Source organism: Zingiber officinale, chromosome 4A, assembly GCF_018446385.1.
Source record: "Zingiber officinale cultivar Zhangliang chromosome 4A, Zo_v1.1, whole genome shotgun sequence".
Taxonomy (NCBI): Eukaryota; Viridiplantae; Streptophyta; class Magnoliopsida; order Zingiberales; family Zingiberaceae; genus Zingiber; species Zingiber officinale.
This window is the reverse complement of record NC_055992.1, coordinates 54,387,105-54,406,744: the sequence shown is the minus strand read 5'-3', so window position 1 is coordinate 54,406,744 and position 19,640 is coordinate 54,387,105. Positions and strand designations below refer to the sequence as shown.

The 19,640-nt window shown below is 37.4% G+C and overlaps 1 protein-coding gene across 2 annotated transcripts; it reads right to left on the bottom strand.

The window, feature by feature from the left end:
* Positions 1-1,041: 1,041 nt before the first annotated feature.
* On the bottom strand, positions 1,042-16,237 carry LOC121969916 (protein SUPPRESSOR OF PHYA-105 1-like). 2 transcript variants are annotated; one of them, XM_042520235.1, is made up of 9 exons: positions 15,845-16,237; positions 13,621-15,146; positions 13,014-13,171; positions 11,629-11,891; positions 11,042-11,553; positions 2,590-2,736; positions 1,944-2,261; positions 1,736-1,795; positions 1,042-1,462 (listed from the first exon to the last, which is right to left on the bottom strand). In XM_042520235.1, the coding sequence occupies exons 2-9, from the start codon at positions 15,010-15,012 to the stop codon at positions 1,271-1,273; spliced, it is 3,042 nt and encodes a 1,013-aa protein (XP_042376169.1). In that variant the 5' UTR covers positions 15,013-15,146; positions 15,845-16,237; the 3' UTR covers positions 1,042-1,270. The 2 variants fall into 2 exon arrangements, with proteins under 2 accessions (XP_042376169.1, XP_042376168.1); XM_042520234.1 differs by having other exon boundaries at positions 11,042-11,891.
* Between the last annotated feature and the right edge of the window lie 3,403 nt (positions 16,238-19,640).

Genomic DNA, 19,640 nt, shown 5'->3' with positions numbered 1-19,640 from the left:
AGATTGAAGCTTTAAACTCGTACTCATATTTTCAAAAGTTTTCTTCGCACGAGATCCAGTGGCATGGATGATTCGGGGTTTCTGCGACGCGAAAATGCGATTTTCGCGACCCGAAAAACGCAACATAATTGTCTAACGAAAGTGATCAACACTCGTGACCCTTGGAGTAGAAGTCGTCACAGGCTCCGAACCAAGTAAAATTTAGATTTATTAGTATTGTTTCTTCCTATTTTTATTCTGTTGTGTTTGTCTCTCAATTGATTTTAAACAAATGTGAAAACATAAGCACTATTCACCCCTTCCCTCTAGTGCAACAATCCTACACATTCCCCAATTAGTTACTACTCAAAAGAAAGAGCAAGTTGACCAATGACTTACTAATTGGAAGACATGTCCAATGACCAAGATGATGCACACTTTATGCTACATAACGGACAAGACTCAAGGCGATGTTATTATTGCTCTACATACATTGGATGGACGATCAACCAAAGTTCCTTACAACCCACCTAGAGTTTAGTTTTCTTCGAGGAGGGAGAAATAGCAAATTAGAAATTTTTTTTTATTATTTTAAATTGTAGTGAATACTTGATAATTATCCTCCTTTTAGGTGTCAAATATTTAATTTCTTTTAATTGATAGATATCTCTTCTAATTCGATTTGATTTTTATGTATTTTTGTTACTTTTCAAATTTTTGTAGGATTTTATATTTTCAAGTCTCAATCAATTTATTTCTTAGTGGTCAAGTTCTTTAAAACAAGTGAGTATTTCTTGCACTGCTTGATTGATTTTATTTTTAAAGTTTAGTTGAGTCGGAGCATTTAAAAAGACTCTGGTTTTCATTTTGTTATTTATCTTTTCATTAATAATATTATCTATTCAAGAAATTTATTGTAGTGGGAAGTCTGATGCTCAGTTTCCCTAAAGCCTGCTGCTGCACCATATAGAGCTTATTGATACCGTGGTCTGTTACTCTTCTTTTCACTTCCCTAGCTAATTTTTTTTGTCAAATTCAACCGAGCAGTCCTGCAATTGCTCATCCAAAACACAATTTTCAGCGCAGATCACATTATCGTTAGCAAATATTTACAACTGCAAGTATCGAGCAGCAAATCTTTGCAACTGCAAGTACCGTGCACGGTAGCCAAAATAATCAAACACCGCTATGATCGAGTCTACACACCATGATTCAGCAATTTGGCTGATCCATTGGTACAGCAACTAGAAGTGATAACTCAGCAATTCATCTTCTCGGAGTTTATTTTCTCTTAGACCATTTGCAATAGTCTTATGCAGCCACTAGAGTTTGCGGCGAGAACCATATTTGATGTTCTTCTCCAGCAGATGCTTGAGACAAAATGTGTGCTGTCACCGCCAATCTCATGGCCAGTAATAGGATCAAAGTTCCCAAACTTGTAGGAGGTTATGGGCATAGGAAATTTTTTATGATAAGCATACACCTAAAATAACAAATTAAGTTACAAGATCATTAGAAAAATCATTCAAGTCAAAATACGGCTTGAAATACGTAAGTGACTTCCACATTTGCTAAAAAAGTATTGCATAAGGGACTTTTGGATGAATTTGCAACGGAGACGGAAAAAAGATCTATGTGGGTGATGTTCTAGTTCATCTTTAGCAGTAATAAAAGTTTAAGGTGCAGATGCAAATTGTGTAAATATAGATACATTGCAGACTTAAGGATAGCAAAATGGAAGAATGTGGATACTCACTTCATTAGTTTCAGAACCGCATAAGATGTATCCGTCGCACACAGATAGGCCTACAAAATTCTGCATTTGAAAAGAGCCACACATCACAACCAAATTATTACACGAAAAGGAATCTGGAGAGCTAAATTAGCTATGTTGAGAAACAGAAAAGTAATAGAAAATTTAACTAATATTTGGTTAACTGAAACTTGTAAAGAAAATTTCCAACCTTCTCATTACTATGGCCAGTCATGGTCAATGTGCAGGCATTTGTGGATACTCCTGCTGCGACGGTCTTCTTGAGATCCCAAAGCTTTAAGGTGTTATCAGTAGATGCAGACACAATTGTATTGGAATTCACAAATTTTATGTAGCTCACAGTCCTTCTATGCCCAGCTAAAGTACACCAGGGAATCCTGGTGTTACGAATGTCATAACAGTAAATTCCATAATCAGCAGATCCAAAGGCCAGTAGATTAGATGAATATGGCGAGAATTGTACACAGCACACATTTGCGACACTCTTGATTGTTTTGATGCATTCCTTCTGCAAGCATAGAATATATTTACTTTAATTTTCTCTTCAAAGAATAGAGAAATTGTTAAGATTCTGATTGTAGACTTTAGTTTAGCAAGAGCATTGAGCTGAAGCATCATATATGGTTGTAAAGATGCATATAATAAAAGTGCAGTTGATGTCTAGCACCCTTATGGAGTCATAGAATAAAAGAATCTTCAAGAGTAAATACTCAATTTCAATTCACACTAAAAGCTATAGCTAGTTATTCTGGATGATTTAGCCCAATGAAAATTCACAATCCAAATAAGGTAATGCAAAAGATACAGATATATGAATATGATAAGAGAGCTCGCACTTCATGTATGCTCCAAAGTTTCACAGAGCAATCATCACTTCCACTTGCCAACTTAGTTGGAGCTTCCGAAGAGAAGTCAACACACCAGGCTCTTTTTTCGTGGTCAGTGTACTGATGAAATCCTTGACCAGTGCTAGCATCCCATAACTGCATAAGAAGAATTGAGTTATCTTGCAGAATTTTACTAGAGCAAATGATACATACCCTAATGAGAATAGTCATGTTATGGAAATTTTCCAATGGATGCACTTGAGTTTCAAATTAGCGCACCATGTTTAGTTTGCCCAAATTGAGCCAGCCTACCCGAAATATGACATTTACAACTGTTTTTCTTCCACCTGACCGAGTCATCCAATGGACCAGTCTAGCATCCCTCCCAAACCAGTAAAAAAAAAAAATCCTGGAAGAGTGTTACTTGCAGCAAGGGATCAGAAAAACCATCAGAGAGAGCTTTGGCTTGAAGAAGGGTTTTTCTGATCATTTTTTACTAGGAACATCTTTTAGGGAGATGCAGTTTATGGGGTGTTTTTCATTTCAATTAATCATCTTGGGCACCAGTTTAATAGGTGGCTCAGGCAGGCTGGAAGAAACAGGGTAAATCTGGTATTTAAGTTACGTTGGGGCATAATAATGGGAAAAAACTATGGTGTGTTGGGAAATACTGAAACCTACAATATGATTTTGAATAGAAATTGTAGCTTAACTATGCAACTTCCAAGAAGAATATCCTTCAATTGCAGAATATTGGAAATGAATCCACGATCTAAAAAGTTCTTTGAGGGTAAGATCATCTCTATAATTAGATCAGCTACATGGATCTTTAAGATTTATTTAAGTTAAAAATGATAATTAGCATGGCCAGATATGACATGAAGGAATGAGTTTGAGGATACAAATAAATTACCTTAAACTTAATGTTTGATACAACAAACATCTACTGGAACAAATTGATATGAGAAAATGTCAGGAAAGATAGTGGAACCCAGAATGCCAGCATAATCATTTAGCTCAAAGAAGGAAATATATGAACCTATAACTTAGTAGCTACATAGGAAAGAAGGAAATGTTCAAGCTCAAAGAAGAGTACATGAGGACCAATGGATTCGAGCTGAAAGAAGAGTAATGAGGTACTGGACCAATGGATGCAACTTAATCCTTACAAGGATCCTTAGAGAATGTTTCTAACTCAAATCCTTGATTTTGATTAAAAAGTTACAAAGGAGAAAATTGACCATGGAAATTCTCCATCAATATATCTTGTTAGTGCAATCATGTCTTTAGTGATCAAGTTTGACCAAATGATTTTAATGTGCTTGACAAATAATTTAAGTTAGATTAATGTTGTTGTTATTAATGAGGTTTGCCAGTACAAGTGTAGCAATCTTGACAAGTGAGTTGGAGAAGTCAAGTAAGTCGAGATTAACTGAATATTTAGCAGATATAGAAATGCATCAGGTTCTAATAAATAATGATGTAGGGTTAGCATACGACTGCCTAAGCCTGAGCGCCCAATGACTACCAAAGAACGAGTGGGTTACGGATGCCAAACGGCTCCCTTAGCCCAAGCTGGTTGCGAGTGCCGAATGGATGCTCCAAACTCCCGAGCAATAAATAGCAGCTCGAGTTCAAGTGGGTTGCGAGCTTCGAACGACTGTCGAGCCTAAGTGGGTTGCGAGCACCGAATGACTACTCGAGCACCAAACTTTCAAATGCCCGAGAGTCAAGTATCACCTACCAAATCTCGAGCATCCAGTGGCCGAGTGCCCAAGCACCAAACTCCTAAGCATCCGAGTGTCGATTATCGCCTATTGAATGGTGAATGGATTGCATTCACAAACACCATAGTGCCCGATCACTGAGCATGGATCGACTAATCATTGAATGTTGATCGCCCTAACACCCCAAATCCCAAGGGCCAAGCACCCTAAGCCCGAATGGATTGCGCTCCCCAAATATGTGAGGGTCTATATACCATGACGGTTACAACAACGCCAGTTGCAAAGGGGCGCACCCTTTGGTGAAGATGAAAGTGGTACGCCCTTTGCGAAGATGCAGTATAGCTTTTTACTGCTTTTTCCCTTATATAAGGTAATGATACTAGCGTCACAAAGGTACGTTATTCTACACTGTTTTGCCTATCTGTTATTCTATTCTCTATCTTTAAGGCTTGACTTGAGCGTGAGGAGTCTCATCGAGGTTCGCCTTGGCCACCCTTCTAACATTCTTCTTATGAGCACAAGACATCAACAATCCAGAGGCCATCCCAATCCCAGTCCGACAGCCAACCTTTTCCTCACTATCGTCTTGTCATTCCGCAAGTGTCGCTAATCTATCCGAGCTCTCCACCCATCATCAACCCATCTTGTTCCCAACCGGATCATTTTGGCGACGTCTATGGAAATCTGAGCTGAGATGTAGAGATGGGAAACACTTGAAAACGTCATGGAGAGAGAGGATCTTCTTCTGAAGAAAAGACTCGGGCCATGTTCTGGGAGCCGGGTGTTCCTTCCTTGATGTTAGAAGGCATGAGTCAACTAGTAATAGCTACAGTAGAGGAAGTCCTTCGAAGATGATTTCTCTTGAATCCCCTTACTCTGAAGGAACCAGGAGGAATATCAGCTCCTCAAGAAGAGCAATCTTGAGAGTCGACTGCTCGTGAACCGCCTCAAGAGAATCCCATATGAGCTCAAGAAAATGGTTGGGAAGAAAAGAAGGAAATGTCATCTTGTCAGGATACTCCTCTCTCGAAGGGAATCCTAGCAGAGGAGTTGTTGAGTCATTTCCAACCTCTGTAGATTAGAGGATATATAGGATCCTTAGATTGAAAGGATCATCTATGCCAATTTGAGAACACCTCCCTCCTACACCAATATTGTGAGGGAGTGAAGTGTTGAGTTTTTCTAACTACTCTAGTAGGATTGACGCAATGATGGTTTAACCAACTAAAGATGAGTTCCATTCACTCTTTCAAAGAGTTCAACACATTGTTTTACATCACTTCTTGAGTAACAAGTGCTATCATACGACCCCCTTAGCCTTTTCTCTTTAAAACAGCGGAGTTGGGAGACTTTGTAAGAATACATTCAACGTTTCAATCATGTTGCCTTAGAGGTGCTTACTGCCATCATAGAAATTCTCACCAGTGCCTTTTCCTAAGAATTGTTGAAAGGTGATTTCTTCCATTCATTAGTAAAATAGCCCTCTATCGACTATGATGATCTCTTGGGGCGAGCGGAGAAGTACATTAATGTCGAGGAGGCATAACAAGAGAGAAGAAATGACCCGGACGCATATGCTCTGCCTATTAACCAAGCCACGAGGAAGGTCCCTCATCCAACACCGCGCAATGAACTGCCCGGGCCATTCCTTAACTATATGCCCCAATAAAAGTGACTAGGGAAAATGCTATCCAGAGGAGAATTAGATACTAAGGATACCTAAGGGCTATCCATGAGGGACTTCAAACTTGACACCCCGATTAATTTGCATTTCCCATCTCTTTCTGGGACATGAAGGGGAGACAACTTGGTTGTCCATGAAATGCTTTCCACCTCCAATCTTATCGCACTTGAGGAAGATCTTGGTTTAAATCAGCTCTCCCCCCTTCTCTGAAGAGGTCAGCGCAAGTTACTTCTCCCAACTCAACATAGTCGCGGATTGAATCTCTCCCCCTTCTTAGAAGAGGTCGATGCAGATTACCTCTCCCAACTTAACATAGTTGCGGATTGAGTCTCTCCTCCTTCTCGAAGGGGTTGACGTGAATTACCTCTTCTTAATCAACACAGTCGTGGATTGAGCCTCCCTCCTCGAAAGGGACATGGGTTACCTCTCTCGACTTAACATAGTCATGGATTAAGCCTCTCCCCCACTTCTCAAAAGGAGTCGACGCAGATTACCTCTCCTAACTCAACATAATCACAAACTGAGTCTCTCCTCCCTTCTTAGAAGGGGTCGATGCGGCTTACCTCTTCCAACTCAACATAGTCATGGATTGAGGCTCTCCCCCCTTTCTTGGAAGGGATCAACGCAGATTATCTCTCCCGACTCAACATAGTCATGGATTGAGCCTCTCGTCCCCTTCTTGAAATAGGTCAACATGGATTACCTCTCCCGGCTAAACAAAATCACCGATGGAGCCTCTCCCCCTTTTCTCATAAGGGATCAACATGGATTACATCTCCCCCCTTCTCGAAAGGGATTGACTCGGCTGTCTCTCTTGACTCACTAGGCTCTAGGGTCGGCGTATTCTCATAAAGTTCAATCATATTATAATTAATGTCTTTTGCCCTCTAGTTCTTCTAGTGGCCTACTTCTCTAAGGACCATTACTGCATCCTACTATCCTCAACACTCTAATTGAGTCTCGCGTGCTACAATTCCTCGAATTGACATGAAGGAGAGGACTCATGATATTGTCGACATCTAGCCCATGCCGAGGCACCTACATAGTCCAGCCACGCTGTAGCCCTAAGCCTGAGCTGCGAACAGCTTGAGCTTGAGTGGGTTGCGAGCATCAAATGACTACTCGAGTGCACAAGCACCAAACTCCCATGAACAAATGCCTAAGCCCAAGTGGGTTGCAAGCTTTGAACGACTACCCGAGTGCTAAGTGCTTGAGTAACCGAGCGCCCGATTGGTCGAGTGCTTGTGTAAGCGAGCGCCCGAGTGCCAAACTCCCGAGCGCCGAGTATTGTTTGTCGACTACTGAGTGCTGAGTACTGATAACCTATGATTTAACGTATTATTTTGTGTTCCTACTTGCCATTTTTAATCCGCTCGAGTGCTTAATTCCGTGTTTATATAATATTTCATGAGTAAGGGTTTATTTTAAGTTTTAATCCAAATCCTTTCTAATTAATAGCATTTTTACTAATATATGAGTGTACCTTGTTTTGCAGGGGCTCAAAAGAGAAATCAACCAAAGCTCAAAGCACATTATAGTAGGGAACACGACCTGGTCGTGCCCCATCTTGAAGCTCAATTCGGAGAACACCTCAGTAGCTAAACATGGTCTGGTCATGCTTTTTGGCACGGCTATGTCATGACTCTTATAAAGGGAAAAGATTGAGATCTAGGGAAAAGGGAGTCATCTTCTTCCTCCTCCACCTCCATCTCACCCCGGTTGGGAAGGTTTTCATAAGAGAACGCACACTTGGCGAAGAGAAGAGGGTGTGGAGGTCTTCCACCTTCTTAGCTTCCATAAGTCCATCTCCAACCAAGGTTTAGGCATGGAGGTCTTCTACATCTACTTGTCCGCATCAAGCCCTTGTCCTAGTTGGGAGAGGTGCTCCCATCTTTATTGCTGGAATCCACCACTGACAAGCCCTTGTCCTAGTTAGGAGAGGCGCTTCCATTTCCATTAGTGAGCTACAAGATTCTAGGCTCATTCTGCATCAACCATTCATCCGATCGGAGGGAGAGCTCCACTTTCTTTAGTGCTTAACTTAGCTTAGTTTTTATACTTGCAATGTGTTTGGTTTAATTCCTCTTACACTTTTACATTACTTTCAATTCAGTTAATGCATGTCAATTCATTTAATTCGTGCAATGATTATTTTGTTGAAAGTTTTAAATTCTTGTTCTTCATTTCGATGCAAGTAAGTTAGGTTAGACTAGGAATGTTTTACTTTATGTTTCATTTAATTCCTTGCAATCGTAGTTTAACTAGATTAGATTATAAAAAATGTCTTTCATTTATTAGTCTTAGCACTCAATTCCAACACAAACCACCATTTGCAACATCAAAAACCCTAAATCCCAATACAATAACATTTCATCCTAAGATTATCATTGGTCACTACATTCCTTGGGAGAGACAATGGGTTATTCCCTATACTATACTAGTATAGAGCGGTTTGGTAATTATGTTTGATATTGTAGTATGACATACGATGTGATCCAGAACCACGGTACTGCCGACTATTGAGTGTCGAGTACAGCCTCCTGACCATCGAGTGTCGAGTACCGCATGTCGACTATCGAATGTCAAGTGGATTGCATTCTCGAACACTAGAGCATGGATCGCTAGATCACAAGTGCTGGATCACCTAAGCACCATGATTCTCGAGCGTCAAGCACCCCGAGTCTTAATAGATTGTGTTCCCCGGATACATGAGGGTCTCTGTACCGCGATAATTACAATGACACCAGTTGCAACGGGGTGAGTCCTTTGGTGAAGATGAAGAGGGACGCTTTTTGGGAAGAGGCATACACTATTTTGTCTATTTGTTATTCTCTTCCCTATCTCTATGGTCTGATTGACTGAGGTTTGCCTTGGTCCTCTAACCTTCTTCTTGTGGGCACAAAACATCAATAATCTAAAGGTCGTCCCAATCCCAATCTGTTAGTCAACCTTTTCCTCACCGTCGACCTTTCATTCCGCAAGTGCTGCTGATTTGTCTGAGCTCTCCGCCCATAATCAACCCATCCCGATCCCAACCGGACCAAATAAGGAAGTTCAATAGGAGTTGATCATGAAGAAGTTCAATAGGGGTTGACAAAAGAGAAGCCACAATAGGTAAAGGTTGATCGGGTGGTACTTGACAAACCAAGAAGTCTCAAAGACTAGATTCCTAGAAAATGAAAGATGATCCCGTGATAAGTACTCTTGGCATGTGAGTTGTGAGAGATTACAAAAAAATATGTAATTTTGAATTTTGGCAGTCTTTTACTTAGGCATTTCCTCGATAAAAAAAGTAGGATGTTTATTGTAATTGATGTTGACGAGAAAATTTAGTTGACCAAAGGTTTAGTCATTTGAATAGTTGAGTCGACTAAAGACATTTTGCTCACAAATTTTACCTCTTTGTTTCAACTTAAGTTGATTGAATTTGACTATAGTTGAGTTGACTAAGTAATTGACTACTGAAAATAGCTTGCTCTTGGTTTTTTGTTGACTATGTAGTCAACTAAAATACTGTAAGAATTTAAAAATTAAATTGTTCAAGTGGATCTTATCCACTTTAGTTGACTAAGATTTGAGTGATATATTTTTTAGTCAACTAGAATCGTGATCACCCGAATGATAAGCTTGCGACCTAATCTAGTTGAGTTGGTTGTTAAGTGTTGAGTCGATTGAGATGGATTTGAGTCGACTAAGAAAATAGTTGACAAACAAGGCTTCTGTGATCAAAGTTTCAATCGACAAGTAATAATTTGAGTAGACTATAATTAAATAGAATAGATGGTTGAAACTTATGCAAGTTCATTTTGAAGACTATAAAAAGAAGAGCAAAGGGAGCTTGTTCAAGAATAAGAAAGCTACTACTACCTGCTGCTCTCAAATTGTCTTTACTTTAGTTTATAATTTTTATTTTGCTTGGACTTGAGGCCTTTACCTTTAAGCTTTATTTTCTTTAGACAAACTTTTCTTTGCTTTACTGTTTTTATCTTATAGTAAAAGCTTTTCTCTGAGGTTTTTCTGCCTATAGTGAGTAGAAATTACAGTGGTTCTTTGAGGGGTGACTCACCTTTCGAGTCCATAGGCTGTGAAGAAGGAACTTAGGATTCTGAACGACACTAAAACAAAATCAAATTAGCATTGCTAACTTTATTAATGTCTATCCTACTTCCTCTATCACATATGTTTGCGCTAGAAGGACTCACCGCCTACCGAACCATTAACTTAAGAAGAAAATGCTCTATATTTGGTATCAAAGCCCGACCACTCTTGAAGGACTAATTGCCAATAGAGACTACTTAAAACTTATATATGCAATAGGGATTCAACACCACACAATCCCGTTTTTCGACGAGGTAAAATTTTCTTATTGGAAAAGTCATATGGATAATAGAGTTCAAGAATTGGATCATCACCAAGAAAGGATCCAAGGCTCTCATCAATAAATTTGGAGATCCCATTGACTTCAACAAATGGAGTGACAAAATAGAAAAGGAAGAATAAGAAAATGTGAAAGATACAATCACACTTCAATATGGACTCTTATTGGAATAATTGAACTAACTTGATACTTTTAAAAGCACAAAAGAGCTATGAGAGAAGTCAATCAAACTTCATGAAGGGTCACATGGGTCAAAATTCCTTGATTTAAAATGCATGATTTTGAAATTAATTAACATGAAAAAGATACTAAACTTGAAATCACAAGTAGATGAATTAAAAATGATCCTAGAAAAATTCACACAAGAGTTAGAATATATTGATTTAATAATAAATAGTCATTAAGAAAATTTTAGCAATGTTGGACCAGGATACGAGTAAAAGAAAAAGGAAAAGGGACACTATTCTATTATTTTTAGTGGTCAGGATTACAGAAATATGCAGAAAATGAATAGCAAGAAAATACTTAGTTGATAAAGTTGGATCCAACTTGTATTGGATCCATCTTGTAGCTTGTCAATCTATGGAGACCAATATTAAGTATTTCCTACAGATGCTCTGCAAAACGGAAGCAACAATATAAACTAAAGGAGAAAACACATGAAATATTCACCTGAACGACTCCATCATAATCTGTTGAAGCTAAATAGTTCCTGATGTATCTGTTCCAACAAAGGCAGCTGAGTTTAGATTTACTTGACATCTCTAGCACTGGGTAGTTAATGTCAAGAGTATAATTTTGAAATGCATCAAACTCGAATACTTTGATTTTCTTTGATGCTCCAGCAGCAGCAAAATATTCTTCATTTTTGTCAAAGCTCAAGGAGCAGATCACATTTGCAGAGTTGAGGATATCTGGATTTCTTAAACTACCACGAACTACAAATTTTTTGTAGCAAGCATACTTGCATAAGCCTTCAAAGAACAATCCTCGTTGATTGGAGGATTCATCCTTCATATAAGAAAGTTTTGTGTTATTTCCAAATGTATACAACTCATTTGGGGCCTTCAGAATGTTTATGTCTTGACGTAGTGCCAAGTCAATATCAATTTCTGAAGATTTGGATCTCATGGAAAAGTATGCACTTTCAAGACTTTCAAAGTTATTCATTAATGTCCTTGCATCTGTATTAACAACCGAAAATTCAGATCCCAAATCCTGAGGTAGTGGTTCTTTGCAAGCATAGAAACCTGACATACCAGTAGAATTTTCCTGCAAGAATATATCTCTGGACATATGTTCATTTGAGAAGTGTCTCTTTTTTGTATCTCTAATGTCTTCTTCTATGGAACCAAGGTTTTCCATCAACTTGTCTATCTGCAACTCTTTGTGTTTTCTTAATGTAGATAGAAAGTGCAACAACAAATCTGCTTCTGAATGTTCATAATCAATAGTTGAAGATAATTGTTCTGCAGTTGACAATTCTCTATCTTTACAAAATACATTACAGTTCAGAATATCCCTGTCATCCACACAAAACAAAAAGCTCTTAACTGTAACAAAAAAGTTGATAATATTTTAAATTTTAAATTTTGTTGGCACAAGTTTCTTAAGTTGGAATTAACGACTCAAGCAAAAAGATTTTTAGGACTTCCTCTATCCTGCCCAAACTTGTGATTAAAATGCTTGAGTAAAATTTGGAGAATGTATAAATGTGTGATAACATTCACCCAACAAATTTTTTTAAGACATCAAGCTAGTTCTTCATGCATGTTACTCCAAAGATTCTTCATGTATAATGAATCAAACAATTATGGGAAAAAACCTTTTGTGCCACAAAAATACCAATAGATGGACCATTTAAAAGAGGCAAAGTCATCAGTATGGGAAGATGATTTTATATAAGAATTTGCTGTATTTTGAGAATTTCAGTAATTAGCAGGCCTGAACCTATGTGCATTGAACAGTTCAAGCATTTTAAACTCTCCACTTATAATTCCAAGACAATATGTTCTGGAGCAAATTTCCCATATTATTCTACCAAATTCTAGAATAGTTGTTAGGACTTGAAATTTGTGTGTTATTGGTTCCTGTCATTTCAAATGAATATAGAATCAGCAGAGTGATTTTTTGTATTGTGTAATATTAAAGTTTCCAAAATATAATTCATGTTAATTAGTTGTAATCCAAAGATATAAAATATAATTTGTCATGCAACTGCTTTACTTTATTTATATACATTGAACTAATGAAGAATGAGAGAGTTGAAATTTTCCTTTAAAACAAGAAACAATAGGGATTTTATTGTCAACGTGCTAGTTCCTTGGACATTTTCTATCATAAGGCTCACAGACCATCCAAAAATCTTTGCAGGCCACTTAGCTAGGGACAAGACTACTGAGATTAGTCAGCTCTCTATTGTCCATGGTCAAGCACGATTAAACACAGTCCTATTATGTTTTGTCTTGTTCAATGTTTCTAGTCATAACAGTCTCCTATATCATTACCAAAATTAATAAATAAAGCAAAGAAGGGCATCTCCTGAAAATGGACAATGTAATCCAAATAAAAAGACTACACTTAATTTAACAACATTCAGGAATGTGCAACTAAATATAAACCAAAATATTAAATGCAAGATTACCTTGTTTTTGGCCGTGAAGAAGGATCTGGATGGAGCATCCATAGGCATATTCCAGATTCCTTAGGTTGTTTTGATAGAAAATTTGGAGGAAGAATCCGATGGCGTAGATTTAACATTGCCGCAAAATGGACTTCGCGAGATTCAAAATGACAAAAGAGCTAGAAAATTATTGCATTGGTTAGCACCTTAAGGAGATGAGCAAAAAGTTAAATCTTAGTGGGAGGCTGAGATTGATCTACTGTTCACTTGTCATACTTTGGATAGATTTGACTATTGAGAAATTTAGTGTTGAAAAGCAATTTAAACATGTTACAGGAGAAGAGGACCACGCCCTGAATGCAAAAATATTTGGATAAAAACTCATGTATGCCCTCTACTACAAAAATTCTGCAAGAAATATGCCAAAAATTGATAGTTAAAAGTTAGTTAAGATGTAAAGGTTTACTGCAGTTGACATCATGTATGATCTTAGTATGCTCGACACGTTATCTACAACCATAGAAACACTATTCTGATCCACTCTACATTCACTGAATCTAGTAAGTCATTTGACCCATGATTGACAAATAAAGAATACCATGTTTGATTTTCTAGAAAGAATTCTTACCTCAAACAGAAGAACCCCAAGACTATAGACGTTGGATGAAGAAGAGTATAAACCCTCATTTAGTTCTTCAGGACTAACATACCACCTCTCCTCCAACTTCAGAACTTCAGAGATTGTATTCTGGCCACCAGAAGAGAGCCCAAGGATTACAAGAGAGGTTTGGAGCATGCGTGAAACATTTACTAGAAGTCTGTCACAAATTTCGCAGCAACTTTCAACATTAGACGATTGTTTGTCAAAATCTTTGCTTAGTTCTTCTTTCAGGACACCAGAATGTCTTGAAAAAACTAATTTCTTAGTTGAAGCTTCAGCAGCATTTCTTTTTCCTAATATGCTCCTTCTCCTCTTCCAAGTGTTTTCCAAACAATCCCCATCCAACTCTGTTTTGCCAAATAATGATTCCCGTTGACCTTTGTCAATAAGAGGACCAACATATTTAACTTGTTTTGTAGGAAAAATAATAAAATGAGATGGCCGTAAATGCTTTAGAATGAATCCTTGAGAATGCAAATTACTGACTAGATCCACAATCAGCTTAAAGATGTGTAGTTTTTCAACTTCACTTAGTTTGTTTTTAGGTTTAAGAAAACTTCTTATGCTGATTCCTTTAGTAGGAATCCCAGATAACTTGTTGTTGATTGTAGCTGATGGAGATGCACTATCAGCTTTAAAATGAGTAAATTGTCCACTTTTATATGCACATTTGTGAAATTTGTTATCATCATGGCAGCTGAGTTCAATATCCTTTCGTTTCAAGCCATTCATGACTGAGAAGAGTTGTGATCCAGTGTCATCCAAGCCATTAGCTTGTGAAGGACTAGTACAGTGCATATCTGCATTGCCTGAAGCAATATATTTCTCATTTTGAGTTGAACAATCACATAATTGTGAAAGATTTTGATCAAACTGACTGCTTAAGTAAAGCTTCTGGGTGTTTGTTTGGGGCAGGAACGGAGTACCAATATCGATTTCGTTCGATGAATCTTCATGTAGCAAATATTTTGGCCTCAAAACAATCTTTCCTGTACCCTCTTCCAGGCCCTTCCTCAGTTGCAAATCCTTGTCACTGTCTGTCTGATCATCGGCAGACAGGTACGGCCTCTTGAAATTTCTCAGGGTCAATTCTGTGACAGGATCTTTTGAAGGTTTTGTATATAATGCTTCATGCTCAAATTGTGGTTTGGAACCAAAGTATGCACTCTGACCAACAAACAGTTCTGAGTTGAGCTCAGTATAGCATACAGAAGAAATGTGCTCAATAGTTGCTGGAGCAGAAACTTCCATAACATTGTAACTTTGAGTTTGCTCCTCTAGATGTTCCATCTCTTTGAACTTTAGGTGATCGACTTCTAGACCACCCACAGCATCATTAATATCCGTTATGGCCTCCATTATTCACAATGTATTATTCTGAATCAAAAGACTTGAGCCAACAGGCTCTCTAAAGGCGCCAAAGCCTCATCCAAAGCAAGAAGCAATTTTCCTCTCCCAAGAGAAAATTAACACACAGCTACGTGTCCATGGACCTAAAAGAGAACATAACAAGATCATAAAATGTTCACACCATTTTCATATACATTCATCGCAGGCAGACCAAAGAATACAAGAAATCACAGGTCGAGAGACAAGCTATATATAGTGAATCATATACGGACTATTTTCGAATCTAAAGAATGAATGAAAATTGCAAGTATAATTAGAAGAGAGAGACGAAGGTTATAAAGTTGTCCTTGTGAATCAAAACCGAGGGAGACATTATTGCACAATCAAGGAAAGCAAGGTTACCAAGTGAATCATATATATATGAAACTATATATAAGATGTCCAAACGATGTGTATCGTCACAGCGTAAGCAAATCCACTCGATTCACATGAATAATGCAGATCATTGGATCCATAGGTCGTGCAAATCGTAGAGATGGCGCAGAACCTAGAGATTGGATAAATCTTAAAATTGTTTCCAGTAAAATGGAGAAGAAAACAGGGAAACCTAAGCCTTCAGAAACTTAAGAAAGAAGCAAAATCCAACCCTTTTCTTGGAATAGTAAAAATGCTGCAAGCTGGTTGGCAAATCTGCATCAACAACTACTAATGAACAGCCGCAACACAGATATATTTGTCCAGAAGAGCAGAAGTAGAGATAAAAATGCATTTAACAAAAAAAGAAAAAAAACAAAACATTGAACATTCCAAAGGAGGAAATAAGGATCATTGAAGAGCTTACCTTGAAGGGAAACTCCGAGGCCCTCGAGGCTTTCGACTCTATACGAGTACCAAATACTGATTAGTTATTCCATAGCAGCATCTCAAGATTTTTCTATCGGCAGTAGCTACCTCGCCCGGTGTCAACACTTATTCATTAGTGTATTAAAGACTATATATTCTGATGGACATATGCACTAGAAAATATTAAAAAAGAAGAATAGTTTCATGGACAGCCAGAGGTTGGAGGAACGCGAGGGGAGAAGATATTATTGGAATAGCAGTAAGAAGAAGATGGACGTTACGTGGACAAGCTTGTGACCAATGCTTGCGCGCATTGTTTAATGCCAGAACCCAGAAGAGCTTTATATATTAAAATAAGATGGGTGAGGTTTTTGTGGGGTCAGCTTAGGCGGCCGCAGCCTCCACGGGAGGAGTTGGCTGAAGGATGACCGGGAGATGAGCTTATGTGGACAGGAACGCAATCTTCGAATTGATCACCTCCACCTCCACCTCCACCTGGGAATTGGATGGCGAAGAAATAAATGATCTGCCTTTACCTTTGTTAAATCATTTCGTCATAATTTTTTATTTTTTATTTGGAAATTTATTAAGTTGAGTGCCTAACTTTTAACATAATTCAGATTGAGCTATCAAAATACACCTCGGTTCAAATTGCCTAGTGTTAGGATGGATCCCCTTGATGAATCAGGAAGCTAGAAGTGAAATAATGTTTGACGATAAAGATAAACTGTAAATATTTTTGCAAGCTCAAATAAACAAATAAGTTAACTGCGGAAAAATATAAATAAGAAAAGTATGTGCTAATTACACAACATGATTTACATAATCCGAAACTTCAACTTTTAATCCATGCATTATGGACTCATAAAGTAAGTCACCTATCAAATTCTACTATCTTTTCTCCTTTCCGGAGGCAGAAAAATCAATTACAAAACTCTGCTTACAATAAGAGCAAAACAAATCAAAGTTTTATAAATCAAATAATAATTAGACTAAAAATGAAACAATGAGACCGATGAGAGATTCTCCGCTTTTTCTTAATGTCCTATTTAATTGGAATAGCAGAAGTAAAATTGAAGAAATTCTTTTACTTAGGAAAGTTTTGTTGATGTAATCATGCCCTTATAATCAGGAAAGATCATGGTTTGATGGTTCAAGTATCATCTTGGATCTAAAATATGTATGAAATAGTGCACTTGATGCTGATAGACATGGAGACTTAACGTGACCAATGTGTTGGTGGCTCGATGGCTTTGTTGGTTGGTCTTAGAAAGATCGTACCGGTTTCACTGTAGAAAAATTTTATGCAAGTGTCGAACATTTTCTAATAACCTATTGTCTTCTTTAGAAATTAAATTAGGAATCGCAAATGAAACTTAACATTATTGATTCCAAATTTAACTTATCTATTCTTAATGGGTTAGACTTGGATCGCAAACGATACTTAACATTATTGATCCAAATCCACCTATGTTATAAATTCAATTAAATATTAATTTTCAAAATTGACTTCCAGGACTGCATGGTGAGACACTAATCCTTCTTGGGTATGAGATCATCCACCACCGTCTAGACAAAGCCTTTTAAAGAAATCTAATATTTAATTTCCTTATATAACTCTAGGTTTAACGAAAAAGAACAATCAAATCACAAGATCAAAATAAAATAAAAGAAACATAACTTTGAATTACAAATCCGAAAATCTAGAATCATATGCCTCTTGTGTTTGGAATTCATACAAAGAAAAACTAGCATGATACGGAAAATAATTACTAGTTATACCTTTCTTTGTATGCAACGACCTCTTGATCTTCTGCCGTATTCCTCGCCTTCTCTTGGACGTCATGTGGGCGACGATCCTCCAAGATGAACACCACCCAAAAGCTCCTCCTCCTTCTCTAAGATTCAGCCACAACCACCACCAAGGAACAAAAGAGATCAAGAGGAAAGGGAAAGGGAAAGGGTCGGCCACAAGAGAGAGCACAAGCAAGAGAATAAGAATTGATGCTTCATGAGGCCTCTCCTCTCCTTCTTTTATAATACTTGCCTAAGACAAATAAGGAAAAATTTTTACAAAAAATTAAAATCTTTCTTTTGTTTTCCTTTCCTCCTTTTTAATTCCTTTTTCTCCTCTTAATTGATTTAATGGCCGGCCCCTTGCTTGGACACCAAGCAAGGTGGTCGGCCCTTAAAAGAAGAAAAAAAAATCTTGTAAAAATTTTTATAAGAAAGAAGGAAAGCTCTTATAAAATTTTACAAGCTCTTTTTTAATTTCCTAACGTAGATGTTTTAAAAAAGGAAAATTTTAAAACAAGTTTTAAGATTTAAAACTTCTCATTTAAAATTTTCTTTTTTAACATGATTACAAAAAAAGAAAGTTTCAAATTTAATTTTTTTTTTTTTAAAACCATGAGGATGGTTAAAAAAGAAAATTTTTAAAACTTTTAAACTTTCTTTTAAACCATGTGACCTAATTCAAATAAGGAAAGTTTTATAATTTTAAAATCTCTCTTTCAAAACTTGTAGATATCTACAAAGAGAAGGTTTTAAAAATTCAAAACACCCCTCATACTTTGAATTATGTGGCCGGCCCCCTTCATATTGCTTGTGGCCGACCCCCTTTGAGAAAGTAGTGGTCGGCCCTTGGCTTAGTCACCAAGCCTTGGGTCGGCCCCCTCTTGGACACCAAGAAGAGTTTTTCATGGGTGGATATGAGGCATTAATGAGGCTCTGACAGAGACCTAGAGGAGAAATTGGTTTTGACCTCCCGACGAGCTCGAGTATCCCATGTTCGACCCGAACACACAACTCAAGTTCATCAATAATAACTCATTTCACTAGAGAGTTATTATTGCACTACCGCACCAATCCCAAATTACATTATGGACTCCTTCTTATCATGAGTGTGTTAATCTCCCTGTGTTTAAGATATCAAATGTCCATTAATTTAATGAGTTACTGACAACTCATTTAATTAACATCTAGCTCCGAGAGTAGTAGTACCACTCAACTTTATTGTCATGTGGGACTAAATCCACCTGCAGGGTTTAACATGGCAATCCTTATGAGCTCCTCTTGGGGACATTATCAACCTAAATTACTAGGACACAATTTCCTTCTATAATAAACAACACACACTATAAGTAATATCATTTCCCAACTTATCGGGCCTTTTGATTTATCGAACTAAATCTCACCCATTGATAAATTAAAGAAATAAATATTAAATATATGTACTTGTTATTATATTAAGATTAAGAGCACACACTTCCATAATAACCAAGGTCTTGTTCTTTTATTTAGTCAGTATAAAAAGAAACTGCCTCAATGGTCCTACTCAATGCACTCTAAGTGTATTAGTGTAATTATATAGTCAAGATAAACTAATACCTAATTACATTATGACTGTTCTGATGGTTTGTTCCTTTCCATCTCGATCATGAGCTACTGTTTATAATTTATAAGGAACTGATAACATGATCTTCTGTGTGTGACATCACACACCATGTTATCTGCAATATAAATTAATTGAACAACTACACTTAGCATATAAATGTAGACATTTTTGACCAATGTGATTCTTTATTTTCAAATAAATGTTACAAAAACTAGGTTTTTAGTATACACTCTAATAATCTCCCACTTATACTAAAAGACTAAGCTGTCATATCTGCTGCCATACATCTGATTCTCATCCCCTCCACATGCCGATCAAAAGCTTTCGCCGGAAGGGCCTTAGTGAAAGGATCTGCCAGGTTATCTGCTGATGCAATCTTGGCGACAACAACTTCTCC